This window comes from Diadema antillarum, unplaced genomic scaffold (genome assembly GCF_040938485.1).
Source record: "Diadema antillarum isolate AM-2024a unplaced genomic scaffold, OU_Dant_1.0 seq00000783_RagTag, whole genome shotgun sequence".
Lineage (NCBI taxonomy): Eukaryota > Metazoa > Echinodermata > Echinoidea > Diadematoida > Diadematidae > Diadema > Diadema antillarum.
The window spans coordinates 952,129-971,046 of NW_027271671.1; the positions used below are offsets into that span (position 1 = coordinate 952,129).

General features: G+C 38.3%; 1 protein-coding gene and 1 long non-coding RNA gene across 2 annotated transcripts; both read right to left on the reverse strand.

Moving 5' to 3' along the window:
* Positions 1 to 1,405: 1,405 nt before the first annotated feature.
* Positions 1,406 to 18,436, reverse strand: LOC139739126 (pyridoxal kinase-like). The gene is made up of 7 exons (XM_071649744.1): positions 18,303 to 18,436; positions 15,496 to 15,655; positions 15,132 to 15,336; positions 14,587 to 14,735; positions 6,079 to 6,200; positions 5,095 to 5,161; positions 1,406 to 1,538 (listed from the first exon to the last, which is right to left on the reverse strand). Exons 1-7 carry the CDS (start codon positions 18,390 to 18,392, stop codon positions 1,420 to 1,422), a joined length of 912 nt encoding a protein of 303 aa, XP_071505845.1. The 5' UTR covers positions 18,393 to 18,436; the 3' UTR covers positions 1,406 to 1,419.
* Positions 7,523 to 13,453, reverse strand: LOC139739127 (uncharacterized). The gene is made up of 3 exons (XR_011711498.1): positions 13,330 to 13,453; positions 8,892 to 9,079; positions 7,523 to 8,126 (listed from the first exon to the last, which is right to left on the reverse strand). It is a non-coding gene; the product is annotated as an uncharacterized lncRNA (long non-coding RNA).
* Positions 18,437 to 18,918: the final 482 nt, after the last annotated feature.

An 18,918-nucleotide genomic window follows, 5' to 3' on the forward strand; every position in this document is an offset into this window, starting at 1 on the left:
AGACATATGTAGGACTCACAGAGATCACCAAATAACCTTCTCCATTGATATGGTGTTGTGCTTTTTTTGTGGCTGCTGCTCTTGTTTCATGTTTTATCTTTATCATACTCTGAAAGTGCAAATTTTCACAGGGTGCTGGCAAGAAAATAAAAACATGCAAACATTTTTGCTTGCAACATGAAAGATTATTTCATTACCTGTGATTTCAAGGTAGGTATATTTTGTGGTATAACTGTTGTTATTTGTAGTTTTCTTCACGTTCACTGGTCCTGTAGTGGGAGTGAATTTACTGTTGTAATGCGGACCAGTCACCTTTACTGTAGTATGTGCTGACAAAACCCTTTGCCGCCATGGCAGCAGTGAGATGTTTAGAGTCCTTGCTCAATTGTCGTGACCGTCCGCGAAATTCATTATTGAAAAAAAAATCACCTGTAAATTACCACTTTTACAGGACATTCATTTATACAGACATACATACCGAAATATATGTGACATAAATCACCACCTAAATTTGCACATGCATGAAACACATTACATATTTCTTTGAAAAGACATATAGCAGAGGGAGTTTTGTCATATTTGTCAAGTTGATTAAACTCACATTGTTTTATATCATTTTCAGTGGGTCTAGTCTTGCACACGCTTTGCTATATAGTAGGCCCCAATGCAGGGCTTACTATTAGGGTATGCGACAACAGATCACAATGTTGTGTACCATATCATGGTAGTCCTGCACATAATAACGCATGAGGAAAAAAACCGTAACAAACCAAACTTTGTTGGAACTTTTCAAATTAACGCTTCCAGTTACATTTTAAGGTTATGCAGTTGTATGCATGAGATTACAGACGACAACAAGCAAACTCATGATAGATTAGAAAATAAATCATATAACAATCAGCACTACTCTGCATTAACTTGATGGACAGGATATAATTATTTTTTATACATCATTTTAAAATATGACACTTTATAAAGATTTTGTGGCAGTCAACAGAAGACTCATGAGCTGTAATCACAATCTTACCCAACTCACGTATGTGACTGTGATTGATTTCACTGTTTTAAGAAGACATGTGAAACCTAAAAATAAAGTATGCTCAAATTCTACATCCCATTCTACTGAAATTTTTACTTTTATATTTTGTTTTACTTTATATATCACTGTCAAGCTGCATGTAGAATAGAGTTTCACTTACATATCTTATAAACTCATTTGATAACTTTGAGCCTGCCCTGGATATGTCACAAAACCTACTTCAGGTTTGTGCATTGTATATACCTTGGTAAAATGTCACCTGAAATTTTTAAAACACACATACACATAATACATAAAAAATACAAAGTCTCATTTGTGCCTGTACTGCATCACAAGTGTTCTGACTTTGTCCTAGTAGTATTGATGGTATCCACTACCTATCATAGCTCTAAATACTTCCCTGCTACTAGAGAGGGCGGTTCCTCAATGTCTCGTTTGCTCTTGACTAACCTCAGTTCGCGCTGGGCAGCAGTAGGTACATTGCCAGGACCAGCTAATTCTGATTGGGAAAAAGTAAGACAGATATTCACATTTAATTTGTAGCAGAAAACCAACAACAAACAGACAAACAGATGGTGGATGAGGGGGGGGGGGGCAGCAAGGAGTGATAGTGATAGAAAGTGAGAAAAAATTAATATAATCAAAGCATAAATACACATATCTAATATCCTGACTTATGCCAACAGTTGTCAATTTGTATTACTCTTAAATAAAGAATTTAACAAACAAAAATGCAGCTTGTAGTACTCAAATGTTATATCAGTAAATTTCATATTTGCATAGTGCTGCAAGCCTGGCTTTGAGGTAGATTTTTCCCCCTTTTGAAATTCACTTTCTTTTTACCATGAAACAGGGCAGTATAGAAGAACAAGTTTGAAACTGGTTCTTGTAAGTGAACATTTTATAAACTCAGATGCAATCAGAACTATTCTTGGTATTCAACCCCATTATTTGCCATCTGTATTTAACACACAAAAAAAGCAGCACATATGAAGATGTTCTTGCAACTAATGCCTGTTCAATTAGGTCATCATCATTGAGCTATTAGACTATGTCAAAAAAGTTATTTGATAGAATGATACAAGCTTTTCTACTAGGTGTTACAAAAAACATTTCCCACATTTGATCCTTGATAGTTCACAAACTATATATCAGATAACATTGACATTGATATGAGCAAGAGCTGAATAGTGTACAATTTTGCTGGAGGTAATTCAAAAATGATAGCATAAATCAGTTTCATTAAATTCAAGATTTATTTTTCTTCTTTCTCTTCTTCCAGGTTAGCAACTACAATCAACAAGATGATTACTCTGTCACTTTTCGTAGAGAGGTTGGCAGTGCACTTTGCAGAAATTTTTCCATAATTAGCTTTGACGATAATTGGTAATTGCAAATAAGGGACTCAATTTCAATAAACTTGAAAAACAAATAAACAGATTTTGCTCTGTTTTCAACCTTCTGTACAAAATTTTAATATTGCACAAGAGTCAATTAGTGTGTATGGGAGTGTGTGGTTAACACCCCGACAATGGTCCTGAACAATGGCCAGGGCCCTGTTTTATCAAGATAAAGTTAGCGTTAATTGTGAAATCAACGCTAACTTTATCAAACTTGAGGTCTGCTACAACTTTAAATGAACTGTAAGTTTCTGTTTTACGAAGAGACTTAATAGTCGATTACAGTTATGGCTGATCAACATGACTTCATTATTGATTTAGTCAAACAAAAAACACAGGACGAGGCTGGTTTCCATTGCTATAGCTTAAAAACAATACAATAAATAAAGCAAAACAAACAACAATACACATATGTACATGATTGTTTGACACGGCGACGGAAGCGTAGTCTGCTTGTGCGACGCAGTATTAGCGCAACAGCCGCTGTTCAAATTAGAAGTATGTTTGTAACCATAGAGATAATATACTAAAGTATATATCTCTATGTTTGTAACAGAACCGCAAAATACGCCGTTTTGCGTTGTTGTATTGAAGAAAGTAGGTTGATAGATCTAGCACATATTTCGAGCTCAACGAAAATCTGCGTACCGTAAGCGCGTACCGTAAAGATCCCGCACACTACGTAGGATTTCAGTAAATCTAACGTTAATCGTTATAACAGCAGGCCTATTCATTGACTTGGATATAGACGTACAGTGGATGACTGTCAAAGGTGAAGGTCGTGTGTATGCATTGTTTCAAGTCTTATGTGTATACGTGTAGGATTATGGAAACGTGTGAGAGTGTGGTGACTACAGTAGCTTGTTTTTACCTCTACGGCGCAGATCGGCTTTGTAAAGAATAGATCGCGAGTCTACAGAGTCATGTCGAAATTCTACACCTAGTAGATGCTCTACGTTAGTCTGCAGTGTACGGTAAGTACAAACGACTCGCTGTAACGTTACTTAGGCCTAACGTTATGCCTATTCACTGGTTAGATCTTACTGTCGTACTCGGTGCTATAGAATTAAACTCTTTATTTTCTGTATAGGCGTACTAAACTCTTAATTAGTATCTATTGACAAACTAGCTCTACGTAGGCCTACGCACGTCAGAAATCACTGTTTTCCTTGCATACCGGTTCTTTGGCAAGATATGCATTGCACACAGATGCGGTTCCAGTTACTCGGTTACTTGCCCTTGCTGGCAATGGCTTGATTGGCGGGCGGGCAGGCCGAGGCGCCGGGCGCGCAGACAGGGATTGAGACTGCTGCCTCGGGTGTTTGCGTGCAGCAGTCGCGTAAGCAATGCGTGCCGATCGTGAATTTCATGCAAGGAAAAGACCATAATCACATGAAACGCAATTAAATGTTAGAGAAAGTGAGCAGTTAACAGACAAACATTTGTAACAAGACCCCAGCTAGACTAGGAAAGAGTGACACGTCATCTTTCTTCTGTAAAATGCCTTACAATTGAGTCTACCTAGACTGTCTCTACTTAGAGTTAATATTTTATCAACTCTAAAGTTATCATGGATTTGGAGCGGTTGAGAAAACTTATATGTTGACTTGGGAGGAAGTTGGAGTTGATTTCAACTCTGGGTCTCTTGACAAAACGGACTTGAAGTTTATTTGGAAGTTAATCATAGATTAAGTGGACTTAGAGTTGATTTGAGAGGTTAATCGTAGATCATCTTGACTTAATGTTAAATTTATCTTTTGATAAAACAGGGCCTGGGACTGGAATACTCTAATTCATATTCATGAGAAATTCCACTATCACAGCTAGTCTTTATTCAGCCTGAAATGTAGTGTATGCAAGCACATGAAAACATGAGCTTATTTTTTCCATGTCCATGCATTTTACCCTTTACCATGAATTCAGACTAGCAGTGCCTAGGGCAATCCATCATGAATTATTGATAAAGCATTCATGTACTTTGGAGCAAGACTCTGGAAGCCCAGTCAGCAGAGCTCTGAAAAGATGGTATTCGTGGTATTCATGTCTATTGTTCAGGGTCATTGTAAACATACACTCACATACACATCATTGGTTCTTACGTAAAGTTCAATTTGTACAGAGGGTTCAAATTTGACCAAAATCTGGAACGTAACTTTAAAATTAATCATGGATTTAACAAAACTGATTCATGCTCTCATATTCAAATCACCTCCAACTAAATTGTACACTATTCAGCTGTTACTCATATCAATGATAGTGTTATCTGATGTATAGTTTTCATCTATTAAGGATCAAAAGTGGGAAATGCTTTTTTTAACATCTAGTACTTCAGTTCATGTCACAAATAGGAAATACAGTAAGATATGCATGATGGTATAGATTTGTTAGGCCATGATGCTAGCACCTGGTCTAGTTTGCATGTGTGGCTGCTTGCAGTATGACAATCACATGAAATAGGCAACAGTTTATTAGTTCCATATGCTTTTTTTTTGGGGGGGGGAGGGGTTGGAAAGCCTTGGACATTCTGTTTATCTGATTTTACTGTATTTAATCAGCCAACTTGAACTTAGAGTAAACTGCACTTCAAATACAATAACATAAAAGCAGAAGTAATCTATACACAAAATAAGTGTCACAAATATACAGCCAGCATACCCTGAGCGCTTAGTAGAGTCTGCTTCAAAACTGCCTGCATCGTGGACAGAGCCTTCTCACATGCCAGCTGAACAGTAAACAATTCCAATGCACAAAAATACTTTTTGAAATTCATGTATAATTCTCCAATTTTCAAGTGGTCACTGTAATCTCCTTCTCTTGAAAAGATTCTTCTTTTCTTTGCCCATGAAAGGATTTCCCCTTTTTCTTCAAACTTCAGAGGATCAAAACGTGGTTTGGAGTTCTCCATCAATTTCAGGTAAAACGTGATCAACCACTCAAATACATTCTTGATAAATATTATCTACTATCACATGTCAATAACAGGACTTAATTATGACTGCCTGTCCACATCAGTTAGTTAAACACCTTGACTGGGAAAGTAATGGAGGGGGAAAAATGGTTTGTGTCACTCTTGAGCTTCAATCAAAACTTACATTCATTGCCTGGCAATGCAAAAGGAATTTAAACTTTTGTAGAAATAAAAGCTATGGACACATGAAACTTTGAGCTAAATTTGACAAATACAGGAACACACATTTTGGTACAAATATGTAGGTCACTAAATATGGCATAATTTGATCTTTACAGGAATTGTACCAATCTCATGGTTCTTGAAAGGAAATATTATTGTATTATCTCCAAAAGATACAATGATGCTCTTATGAAAACCTCACAACAGGGTTAGTCATTAACTTGAAAGCTACACAATTTTTTTTATGAAACAAACTTCTCCCTGAAATAATTTCAATTTCAATTACTGTTAATTCATTTTCAATTTGAGTGACTTTGAAAAGAAATAACTTTTCAACAAAGTATTGACACTGAGAAACTGAGGAGATCATTTGTCATATTGGAAAATCAACACAGTAAAATGTTTGCTGGAAAATCCTTCTGAATGGTTCATTCAACGCAAATTTGCTGAAAATTGTACATCAAGTATAAACACAGTAGCCCAAAGTGTGAGCAAGAACTTCAACTAACCAAGAGATTATCTGGATGCTTGTGAGTCCATACTAGCATAAGGGCTGAGAAAAGGTCACCAGTCCCCGTGAATGTACAGTCAAGGCGAGAAAATTCAAGCCGGCACACAGTCTTTTCATTGCCTGTTGACAAAAGCAACAATAAACAAGAATGCCATACAAGCATACAAGTATACACAGGCACATACCAATCATCCACTTCTCCTGAGCATGAATACCTATGTTTCACACCCATTCTTGGCATTAAACTAGGTGAATTTGGGTATTAAATGGTGTACATACACTATAACCACAGTATAATTCTGACCCTACATGTGAATATTTATCAAACCATAAAACTGGGGTGGACATTGACAGCAATTTTTTTTGTTCCGTGTACATCCAGGACACCCCCCTAATTGTGTTGAACACCTTTGCCTTCTCATTGTAACTGATATCACTTCTGCAAGTTTGGGATGGCTATTGGTTCCAAAGATCATGGACAGAAGGAGCTACACAAACAGGTTCACCTTTGCATGTATGCACGTTTGTGGCCCCTGGACCTTGTCTAAATAATCAAATTGAGTAAATCAGGCAGTTTGCACACCTTTGTACTATAGCGGTCAAATGTGACAAATTTCAAGCTAAATGCTAAAAGACTGAGGGAGTCAGCTGAATCCGCATTATTTTTGTATGATTTTCATTAAGAATATGCTGGTACACGTACCATGGCAACACATTACCCAACAATGACGAAAGATTAAGTTTGCACATCTATGTACCATAGCGAACTCAAGTACTGGAGTACCAAATTTCAAGCTAAGTGCTCAAAGACCTAAGGAGACATCTGATCCACATTATTTTTGTATGATTTTTCATTCAAAATACGCTGTTATCATGGCAACGCATGGTTCAACAATGACGAAAGATTACGTTTGCACATTTACATACCATAGCAGTCACATGTGTCAAATTTCAAGTCATATGCTCAAAGACCGAGGGAGTTAGCAGAATCCATAATATTTTCGTATTCTTTTTAGTGAAAAATGCTGCTACCACGGAAATGCATTGTTCAACATCAGCAGAAGATGTGTTCTGCACATCTGCATACTGTAGTGGTCACATGTGCCAAAATTCAAGTCAATTGCTCAAAAACTCAGGGAGTTATAGGTCGATCAACCCACAATTTTTTTTATGATTGGTATAAAAAACTGCTGTTGCCATGGCAACAGATTTATTCACAAACAAACAAGAGTCTCCAGCACAACTACACATTACATTGATCATATATCCAAAATTTCAACCGACCGTCTGACACTGACCGCATAACTGACCGCCCGACCACCTGACCTCAGAGTGATTCCTAGGGATATATACCCCTATACACACATTGTGTGGGTGGACGTACAATTACATCAGAGAAAGAGGGACAAGATCACTACCAGGGTATTTCTTTGCCCATATAGTAACAAGCTTACCTGGAATAGCTGTTATTGCTATAGCTTACTTCCATTAGTTCTCTTTTGCAAACATATATTTGTTTTCTGCCTCCAATTCTCAAAGGAAAACCTGTCAGCATCTCCTTGGGCACTGCCTCGCAAGAAACTTCAGCACAGCTTGTTATGTATTCAATATGCAGGCTTTTGATGACACAATGTAGACCTCTCCATCATGTGCCAAGTCCTCACTCACATTGCTAGCTATTTTCAGTTTCTCTTTACATTTTCCACCTCCAGGAAAGTAATTACTGGCACAATTTATTATGATTTCGCTATGCAGGCTTTAGATGACACTACGTGGGTTAATATCTCTATCAGGGATACATGTGTCAATACCTCACTTATCTCTAATTCTGTTTTTAGTTTCTCTGTACATGTCACCATCTTATCTACATACATGGATTCATCTGAATTTTACTTCACTTTCCTTGTGGAGTACAAGATGACAAGCCTGTGACCTATGCTGCCTGTCAGACTTTGATGGAAATATATCAAGAGGGCACATTGATGAGATGCCTGCTTCCAGTTGGTCAGTGTTCTCATCTTTGGTGGGTTTCAGCATTTGGATGATCTGAAAATAGATTTAATGGCTTGAAGTTAAGTCTGGCTGGGCTGTGGAATTAATGGCTGTGAAATAAGATATATGTATCAACTACATACCTAACCAGTACATTTTTCTGCGCAATTTATTAACAAACAAAAAAAACACCTTACTTTTTCATAAGAAGTTGCAGGTTGTGAGATAGGGTATTGTGAGATAGATACGTGACCAGGAGTCATAATATGGCTTATCACCACAACAGACAGGAATTTAGCTCCAGGCTTAGTATGCTCCTGTGCAGATTATCATCACAAATACAAGGATCAAATGCTTGGAAATTTGAATTGAAATAATGATTGATAATATTAACATTAACAATGCTACTATTTACAATAGCAGTGACAATAAACACAAAATGAAAGGCTGAAAAGGAGACATCCATACTTCTTTGAAATTGTAGTTATTGGCATCTTCATCGTTATCTGAAATGCATGTCATCTTGCCCTAACCTCAGTGTGGTATGTATGTCCAGAAAACTCATCAGATTAGCTCTGAACATTTCGTTCAGTGTTTAAGACTTATTTGATGTAAGTGATCCTCTAATGGTAGTCACACCATCAGAGTTTCTAAGTAGCATTCCATAACTGACATCAATAAAATGGCTCTATTCCTGAAAATAAAAATGAATTACTTTGTCCCTAACTCTTTTATGTTATATACATTCATGACTGCATTCTTGTTTTAAGTTTATGTAGATGTACATGTACAAAACAAAATGTTATGTTTTTTACTTACTCATACACTGTAGCTTCTCAAGGTGATAACTTGGTCAAGCATTTCATCACAAGTCTTCATTCTGTCCAGGTATGTCATGACCGCACCTCCCTGGTCTCTCCAAGGAAGTTCTTCAAAGAGACATGCTCTCCAGTCAAGAGCATTTCCTGAGTGTGCAGATCATCCACTTTCAGGTCATCCATTACCATCTGAGGGGGAAGAGTAGACCACAGACAACTTCTGTTATACAATGTATGATAAGTCTTTATAGAGATTAGTTTGCATTCACTGGCAGGATTATGAATAGATGATATGTGTGTTAGTTAAATAGTTCAATTTAACTAACACACATAGTTCAGGGATTCAATAACTGTCATCACACACTAATGATTGATGATAGGAGGCATTTGATAGAATGAAATTTCGCATCACATGCTATAAAAGAAAACTGACTGACAATTTGTGATGCCCACAGAAAAAGAAAAGCATGTTTGAATAAAGTTGCACAATATACAGTGTAGGTGGGTGTCATCTACTTCTCCACATCTCAACTTCAGGCTTTAAAGGGTGTGTACAGTTCTGGTTGAGGTGAGGATTTAGTTTTTAACGTTTTGCGAGATATTCAGAAACCACTCTATGAGATGTCAAAGAGCATGCGATTCTAAGGGGTATCAAAAGTTTATTTGACGAAAATCGGTTTTGAAATGGCTGAGATATCCAAAAACAAGGTGAAACAAAGAGATCCTAATAAAAGGCATGGACTGTCACCTTTTATTATTAGTGCTTTTTTGAATATCTCAGCCATTTGAACACCAATTTTCATCAAATAAGCATTGAATCCTTCTTAAAATTACATGCTCTTTCATATTTCAAAAGAGGTTTCTCATTATCTCACTTAGGAATGTTCAAAACATGAATCCCTACCTCAACCAATACTGTACAGTCCCATTAACACATTTGTATAACCAAAAGTCCACAATGTAGGTACATGCATCCATCTCATCTTCGTAATGATATCTAAGACACAGAAATTCATTGCTTGAATGATGTCGAAAAATGCTCTGACCCAAGGGTTGGCAAAGTATTTTTTCATTTTTAAAGATTATTACTTCAGCTCATTTAGTGGTGACCACTGTTCAAATGAATATGTTATGTTATGTAATGTTATGTTATGTCATGTTATGTTGTGTTATGTCATTTTATGTCATTTTGACCTAAAAACGAAACCACAAACATTCAACCACATGACCATTATGTCAAAAATTCCTTAGAGTTATACAGGTAGCCTACCCCTACACATTTTGTCATACTGGTACTACTTTAAACTCCTGCCCCCTACCCTAGTTAGCTATAGCATGGACATTAATTTTGTTAAATTCACTGACTGTTCATGGCAAAAGTTCCTCAGAACATACACTGTATAATAATATCGGCCCTCCCCCTAATAAAAAAACCCACACATTTTAATTTTTGTCACACCAATACCACTCTATACAGTTCTCTAACCTCGTAGCTAATGTACAGATGCAGGCTTTCAGCACCAGTGCACTTACTATTGTAAACATGACTGTGTGATTATACTACCTGTATGCCTCTGTGTGTAACACGATAAGCTAACAAGGGTATGGCATAGTAGTGAAGAGCAGTTTGGCAAAATTTGTCGTGGGTGAATTTTTTTCGCTGTTGCGTACTTGCGAGATCATGGAAATTCCTAGATTCTATTTTCCCCCCATTTTCCTCACTTTGATATAAACGGATCTGTTCCTGTTACTGATCTGAAGCTGCCACGGAATATCATCGTCTTAACCACGGGGCACTCCTTGTACACAGACTTATATATGCTTCATGTTCAGGCTGGTCGCAATTAATCAAGTACTAAGCAGAACCTACTTACAATGTATGCACATTTGCTGGCATTATAATATACTGTAGGGGGCCTAGTCACGTACAGATTTTTTAAATTAAATTATAGGACACACACCAGTACTGACTACTACAAATGTAGACTAATGATTGTATCCATGGTAATGTTTAGTATCTTTAAGAATGAGACGTCACTAGACAGTAGCCCGATCAGAAGCCGTGCGCCAGCAGCTACACTTGTGTGTACAGTGTCAGGGCTGTGCATAGACACTACACTGTAAGAGTAAGCTTTAGTAACGTATCACCCGTATACAACACGGTACTAGAATGTAGCTTGTGAATACGATTAGTCGATTGCCCATCACATGACATTTAGTAACAGTAAAACTTTAAAAAGTTCTATCGCTCGCTCTGGCTATCAGCCGTGCATCTTTGTTTGAGCAAAAACAAGGAAAAGTAGAAATTACGCGGTGCGTAACATATGTCCCCGCCGGAAGTAGCATTTTGTAACAAAATGTGCAATATAGGTAAAAAATCAAGGTCAAAGGTCAAAGAAGTCAAAGGTCAAAATTCTGTGTAGAAGTTTTGAAGCCCTCACCTAGTGCCATCACATAAAGCAAATGGAATCGAAATTGGGTTAGAAATGGCGAAGGAGTAGCATTTTGTAGCCAATGTACAATATAGGTCAAAAATCAAGGTCAAAGGTCAAAGAAGACAAAGGTCAAAATTCTGTGTAGAAGTTTTGAAGCCCTCACCTAGTGCTATCACATAAAGCAAACGGAATCGAAATCGGGTTAGAAATGGCGCAGGAGTAGCATTCTGTAGCAAAATGCACAATATAGGTCAAAAATCAAGGTCAAAGGTCAAAGAAGTCAAAGGTCAAAATTCTGTGTAGAAGTTTTGAAGCCCTCAAGTAGTGCCATCATATAAAGCAAACGGAATCGAAATCGGGTTAAAAATGGCGAAGGAGTAGCATTTCGTAGCAAAATGTACAATATAGGTCAAAAATCAAGGTCAAAGGTCAAAGAAGTCAAAGGTCAAAATTCTGTGTAGTAGTTTTGAAGCCCTCACCTAGTGCCATCACATAAAGCAAACGGAATCGAAATCGGGTTAGAAATGGCGAAGGAGTAGCATTTTGTAGCAAAATGTACAATATAGGTCAAAAAATCAAGGTCAAAGGTCAAAGAAGTCAAAGGTCAAAATTCTGTGTAGAAGTTTTGAAGCCCTCACCTAGTGCCATCACATAAAGCAAACGGAATCGAAATCGGGTTAGAAATGGCGAAGGAGTAGCATTTTGTAGCAAAATGTACAATATAGGTCAAAGGTCAAGGTCAAAGGTCACGACTGAAATTCTGTGCAGAAGTTTCAAAGCTCCCATGTAGTGCTATCATATAAAGCAAACAGAATCAAAATTGGCTCATAAATGACAGAGAAGTAGCAAATTGAAGATTTTGATCACACACGGACGCACACACGGACACACGGACGGACACACGGACGGACGGACACACGGACGGACGGACACACGGACACACACACGTACGGAGCCCGTTTCATAGTCCCCTGCTCGAACTCGTTCGGCGGGGACAATTAATGGATGGCCCACTGATGGCTGATGTCACCATTTTCCATTGACTTCTGTGTTAAACTCACAATTGACTCGAAGTTTTTGCTCCATTGCACAGCTCTGATGTCACAATTAAGTTATAAACAAGCATTTCCCGTGTGTAATTACGTACAAGCGCGCTCATAAACAAGCACTAGCTCGTAGATCTTTTGTCCCTCATTTTTTTACACGACTTCAACCGATCAGCTTCGTGTACAAAGATACAGTACACGGTGACTGCAGCTGTGCAGCTGCTCATCTTTCATGGAAAATGGTTGCCATTTCTGTGTAAATTCAAGAATCTACGTGTGGACCACATCTGTTGACGTTTGATGTGTTGTACGTTAAACAAAAAGATCTATCCCTCATGTATGATCTTTACTCATGCAATGGAACAAGAATTTGCACTCAGTGAAACTGAAAGATGAGGCGCGCACCCATTGCAACTTGGCTTCGTCTCGTCAAATAGAGCGCCTCTGTCTTTCACCTCGTGCGAAATCTTGTCTCGCACTCATGACCATTCACTATTTATATAGAGAGTGGTTCTACATGTATTCTACTAATGTAAGACAGTGATACAAATTAAATAAACTAGACGTAACGTTAGTATTATGCCTGAAGAGTCTGCAAACTGGGACGATTGCAATTAACGCCAGATCTAAATTTTAATGTTTACTAAAAATTTATAGCTAAATACCAGTACTGACAACTATTATTTTACTGTTATATTTTGAAAGTTTGTATATTAGATATCTAAGCTAATTAGCTTATACCAATCGAGTATTATGGGGCTTCAATTCCCTGTTCCTTGACTTTGACAAGACAAGTAAAGTTGGGGGATTCTGGCTAGCCAGATCGTTATCGGCCTACACCATGCACCAACACTCGGCAACAGTACACGAAAAGCTATGATTGGTAATAACATTACAGTCTACACGTAACAACATTCATCCACCATAATATCGGTGTGCAGTGAAAGCGGATTCATACCTGTGAAATACTCCTTTCTCACGTTTTTCGTCAACATAACGACACGTACAGTTGATGAATTAGCAGCTAATATGAATTCCTCCTTCCGTCGAGTGTTGTTGCGTCCTTCCGTCGACTGTCGAACAGATTCCTCTAGTTACGTACATTCGACGTGAATACCATACCCCTCAGGACAGTAAAAAGAAATTCGCGATAAATATGGGAGGATTTCGCAATAAGTTGTGAAGTATTTGTGAAAAAATTGTGAAATATTTGTGAATATTTTGCGAATTTATTGCGAAAGAATTGTGAAATATTTGTGAATCTTGTGCAAAGAGGAATTTTGTGAAATAATTGTGAATTGTTTGTGAACATATTGTGAAATATTTGTGAATATTTGGTGAACTTTCAGTACACAGTCGTTTTACTTTGGCCCTTAGAAGCCACCATAACATTCCAAAGCATAAGCACTAACCAAAGAGTGACCAGCATGTCTGTCTAATCCTGTGAAGACAGCTAAAGCCCGATTTGACCTGGCAGCAAATCCTACCATTACTGTGGCGTCCCATGCATGCATACAAAACTGTACATGATATGTGAATGCATGATATATTGGGACCAGCTTGTGCCTGGAGTAATACACACATATGTCATGCATTCAGCATACCTAGGGTATACATGTGCATTTGGACAACACTGTAATGGCAGATTTCCTGCCAGGTCGGATTGGTCTATCTACTCCCATAGACCTAACAACAGGTACATAGGACACAGTCCTTATAGGGTCCTTCAATCTTACTCACTAACCTGAAACAATTAAAACTTTTAGTTGGACAAGTAGTTTGAATAGGTTCTTGCCTTCTACATGCATACACCATTGCTCAAATGCCCACATCCAGGCAAGTGAAAGAAATATCTTTTAAATGCCATGCAATGAAATGCATTGCTGCATTTCATTTTTACCCAGTATTTCAAACTATAGATTCAATATCACTCCTTAATACTTCAAGAGATTTCCACCAGAAGCTGAGATGAATTGATTTGACAGTAACAGCAATAACGGAAAAAAAAAAAAAAATTGGCTTTGTTGATATGATTCATAAGTCAAAATCATAATCAGAAGTCACAATGCATATGTTTGTAGAAGTGTCTATTCTTTTCATTTCATTTTTACTTTCTGCATAAACAAAAACACCGATAGGATGTTACTGGGGCAAGTATGTATCTAGTCTCATGAACGTACGTATAAATACAGTGCTTTATGGAACACTCACTAACCTTTGACAGTTGACCCAAGGGTAACAAGCTTGTCTTCTTTGCCAGCCTCAAAGCTGCTCAGGATGACAGTCTTAATGCCCTTGTCATGGAGGATGCTTATGGCACGGAGAGCCGACTCCTCATCATTGATGGTTACACCTGAGAGCAACCTGACATGACAGAGGTTGTCCACAATGTTTCAGCTCTCTCTGGAATACCTCAAACAGTTTTTGCATTTTCATTCCATGTTTAAGTTGAATTTAATCAAGATTAAAACTCTACAAACATGATAGAAATTTCGCTAACAGTTTGACATTAAATATGAAATCTTACGTTTCACATAACATGTCAAAGGCATAAAATTCATGCTAATTATATAAGGATAGAGTCATTGCCTAAAAACATTTTCACCTGGCTTTCTATTTTAAGTGCAAAGAAAAGGACAAAATTATATATAAATCCATTTCAACCAAATGATATGAGGGTATTAAAGTTAGAAATGAGGCCCATTGTGGGGTAAATACATTGAATGAGAGGGGACCAATGCCCTACTGCTCTGTACTTACTCTGCTTCAAACTGGTTGGGGGTGATTATGTCCGCAAGTGGGAGGAGCTGGTCTCTGTAGATGGGCATCAGCTCCTTGGGCACATAGAAGTGACCATTGTCCCCAAGAACAGGGTCACAGACGTAGATGATGGCTGGGTTGGCTTCCCTGAGCTCCTTGACCACCCGTATGACCTCATGGAGGAAAGACTCTGACCCTACATAGCCTGGTAGGAGGGGGGGGGGGGAGAGGATGAAAAAAAAAACGCAAGTTGAAATATCCTTACACGCACATAATCAGACAAGAAATGCACTCTTTTTAATGATGAATTTTCATTAGTATTAAAAACACTATCGTGTACATTGTACTGATAAATGCAACTAACCTGTCAGGAGGTGAGAGTACCGATGAATGTCATTCAGTTTGAGACCATCAAAGAGTGTCCTCAGGTCCGAATCATTCAAGACCTGGCCTTGAAAATGTTTGTATCCTGTGTGACAGCACAGCTGTACTGAGTTGACAGCATCTACCTCATATCCAAGGACCTGGTTGAAGGAAAATAGTACAAGGAGTGATTCCAGCAACTACCTATGGGGATGGGGGAGAGGAACCACAATTGTGGTTTGGTTTGCGATCATCAAACCCGCAGTCCATGCTAACATATGACATTTAGTAATGACGCCAAGCAATACTAGTGACCAATAGATGTTGGGGCCTACCATACAACATTATGTGTAGTATCACTATACTCACAGTGTTTCCAATATATTTGTTATATCATCACAGGTTCAAAGTTACATGTTCTCTCTGCAATAGAATTCTAGTTGTGTACATACAGGCCTAGAACTCCACATACAAATGTACAAAATTATTCATGTTGTATGCCCATCCCCCGAACACAAAAGGACACATATTGGCCCGTCATTAATGTTTGACATAGATCAACAGAGTATCTTATATCAATATCTGTTTCTTTTCTGTATCAAAAGTGCATGTATATTGTTTACAACTTGACTATTAATAAATTTACCTTTTAAAAGATAGCAGTGAGCTCGTTTTGCTTTAAAAACTTGTATGATGACATATACACAATTGTACATAGCAATCAAGGCAGGGCTATCTAGATGTAGACTTTTGGTGGCCCCATTTGGTTGCCCTTCTAGTGTGTAGCAAAAGAGCCCAGCGCATGCTCTATTCATATCTCACGTCCTATCAATATTTGTGCGTATGCAGTTGACTGTGCAAAGGGGATACATGTACTGCTTTCTAAAACTGCTTTCTTGCAGGCAGATTACCAACCTGTCTGTCCTTTGCTGAGGGCAAAAAGAATCTCATTTTGGAGCACTGTGCACAGGTTTTCAGAGGAATGCGGGAGGAACAGGTTTAACAACTTGAGGTACTTTACTGAAGAATACAAACATCAAAGGAAAGTGAACTCGAACTACTGTACTTCAGACGGTACCACATTTGGCTTTGACTGGCAATGTTGTTCAGTATTGCAGACGCGGTTGGTTTAAAAAGCATTTCTCCTGGTGCTACAGTAGTATGTTTTTGCTAACACAGAATAATTATCAGCTACACAATGCTGCAGCATTTCTGTATGTAGCTGATATTTTTCTGTATGAAAAACCAAATGATTACATGATGCTGTAAGCCTGTGATCCAATGAGGTTCAAATTTTCAATAAAGATAATGATTTGATACATGCTGAAAAACATTTTAGCTCTAATGCAAATTAACCGAGTTTGGCCCAGCTACAGCTGAACTTTACACGTAAAGGCATTATTTACCATTTGCAGATTAAACAAAAACCCAGCTTCAGTGCTTCAAAATAGTTTTAAAATGTAAGTTAGGGATAGAAACAACCAGTGTAAAAAAAAAGTAATCAATATAATCAATGTTAACCTGTTAAATATACAAAATGTGAACAATAGCTATAATAAAATTGTTTGTAGACTAAACCGTCTACAGTTATGGTTTAGTAAGAAAAATACTGGTATCTCCTTATATTTTAGGCTTTGTTGCAAATTTTTTATATGGTATACGTTTTGTGATACAACTGACCTACACATTTGCATCGAATATGATAACTCAAACATTTTTTAATCACTGCTCCCAATGGAAAACAGTACCTTTAACTCTTAATACTAGTTTGCAGGTTTAGATATGAAATTGCTTTTGTGCAAATTATAAACCCATAATTTGACCATAATGCCGTCCAAAATTTGACCAGCAGCTAGAACTCTACATAGAGTTCTAATAGACTACATCATGTACACAATGTACAACTACAAACCTATGGCATGCTTAATAAGTAAAGTTTTGTGCTAGGTCGACTTTAGCACAGGAGGTCGAACCTTGGTGCAGGTTTTATTACTATGTCCTTTTAGTTTTGGTAACACAACGTACTTTATCTTAACTTGAGCAGTATCATAAAAGAACTATCTCTTTGTTGTTGTTGTTTTAACACAATGAAATTTAGTTGGTGTCGAGTGTCACTGGCAGTGCACTGTACAAACGTACGAGTAGACATGGTTCTACGTGCAGTAAAAATTTGCACTATAACCTGTAACAGTGTAAGTCCACATTGCTCGAGTCGTGCAGAGACCCAAAACGTGCAGCTGGCCCGGCAAGTCTCGACCACAGCACACAGCACAGTAGAGGGTTCTTACACTCATACAGCACAGCACAGAACAGCGCAGCACAGCCTTACGCTGCGTTCACATAGAAGTATTCGGTATTCTGTATTCGCTATTCGGGCACCGAATACACCATCACTCGCACTGTCAACTCACCATCCCATGCAGTGAGGATTTCTTCCTCCTACATCCCAGCAAATCTTATTAATAATTTCTAAACTGCATCAGAATGTCAGTCTACATGCTTATTTTTGCTAAAGGCAAATCCAGACCAAGAGTGTCATTATTTCATAAACGAGAGACGGTATACGCTGCATGAAAATCGAACAAGCTCGATTCCCACTTTGCTATACTTTTCGCAGCTATTCGTACTTTCGAATAGTGCCCTCCTATGTGAACCGGTGTGAGGAAATCCTATCGTTCGATTCAAGCTATTCACGTGCCCTCAAAAAACGAGCCCGAATACCCGAATAGTATACTAGTATACTTCTATGTGAACGCAGCCCCAGGCCAACGAGTGCATGGCATGATGGCTTGTTGTATGGGTCTTTACCTGCATTGGAAAGACGGCAGACTTGTTTCCCACGTAGCCAGATACAACGTGACTCTGGATGGAAATTACCCTGTGGTCAGGAAGTGCCATTTCTTCTGTTTCTTTTTCAACTGCTGAAAACACACAAAATAAACTCCAACGACGAACTTGTGATGTATTTCTAGTGTAATGATGTAACAGCGCTTACACAAGTGAAGCACTAACGGTGGGTCGATTGTGGACGATCCCGTCCCCTGGCCTGCTCCGGCGGCTGTACGTCCAGACCAGCAGAGCTCTGCTTGAACGATACCTGTACTCATGTACATTGTACTGTAGGCTGTAGTTGAAGGGATACCGGTAGGTGGAACCTACCGTGTAGTAGCTAGCTGAAATCGCCTGAATAGGATAACTGCTCAAGATGGATTGCTGGCGCCTTCAACATTCATTTCAAGAACAACCTGACGATGTAATTCGACACTTGTCCTAAAAGCTCTTTACTTACACGGCAGTAACTGTAGTGTAACTGTAGAGAATACGTTCGCGGTGCATGCGTACCGGTGCTGCGGGATGCTCGCGTGTGCATGGATTTGCGGTTTGTGTTATGGAGTGCTTGGTGTAGTTTTCTCAATGAGTCCCA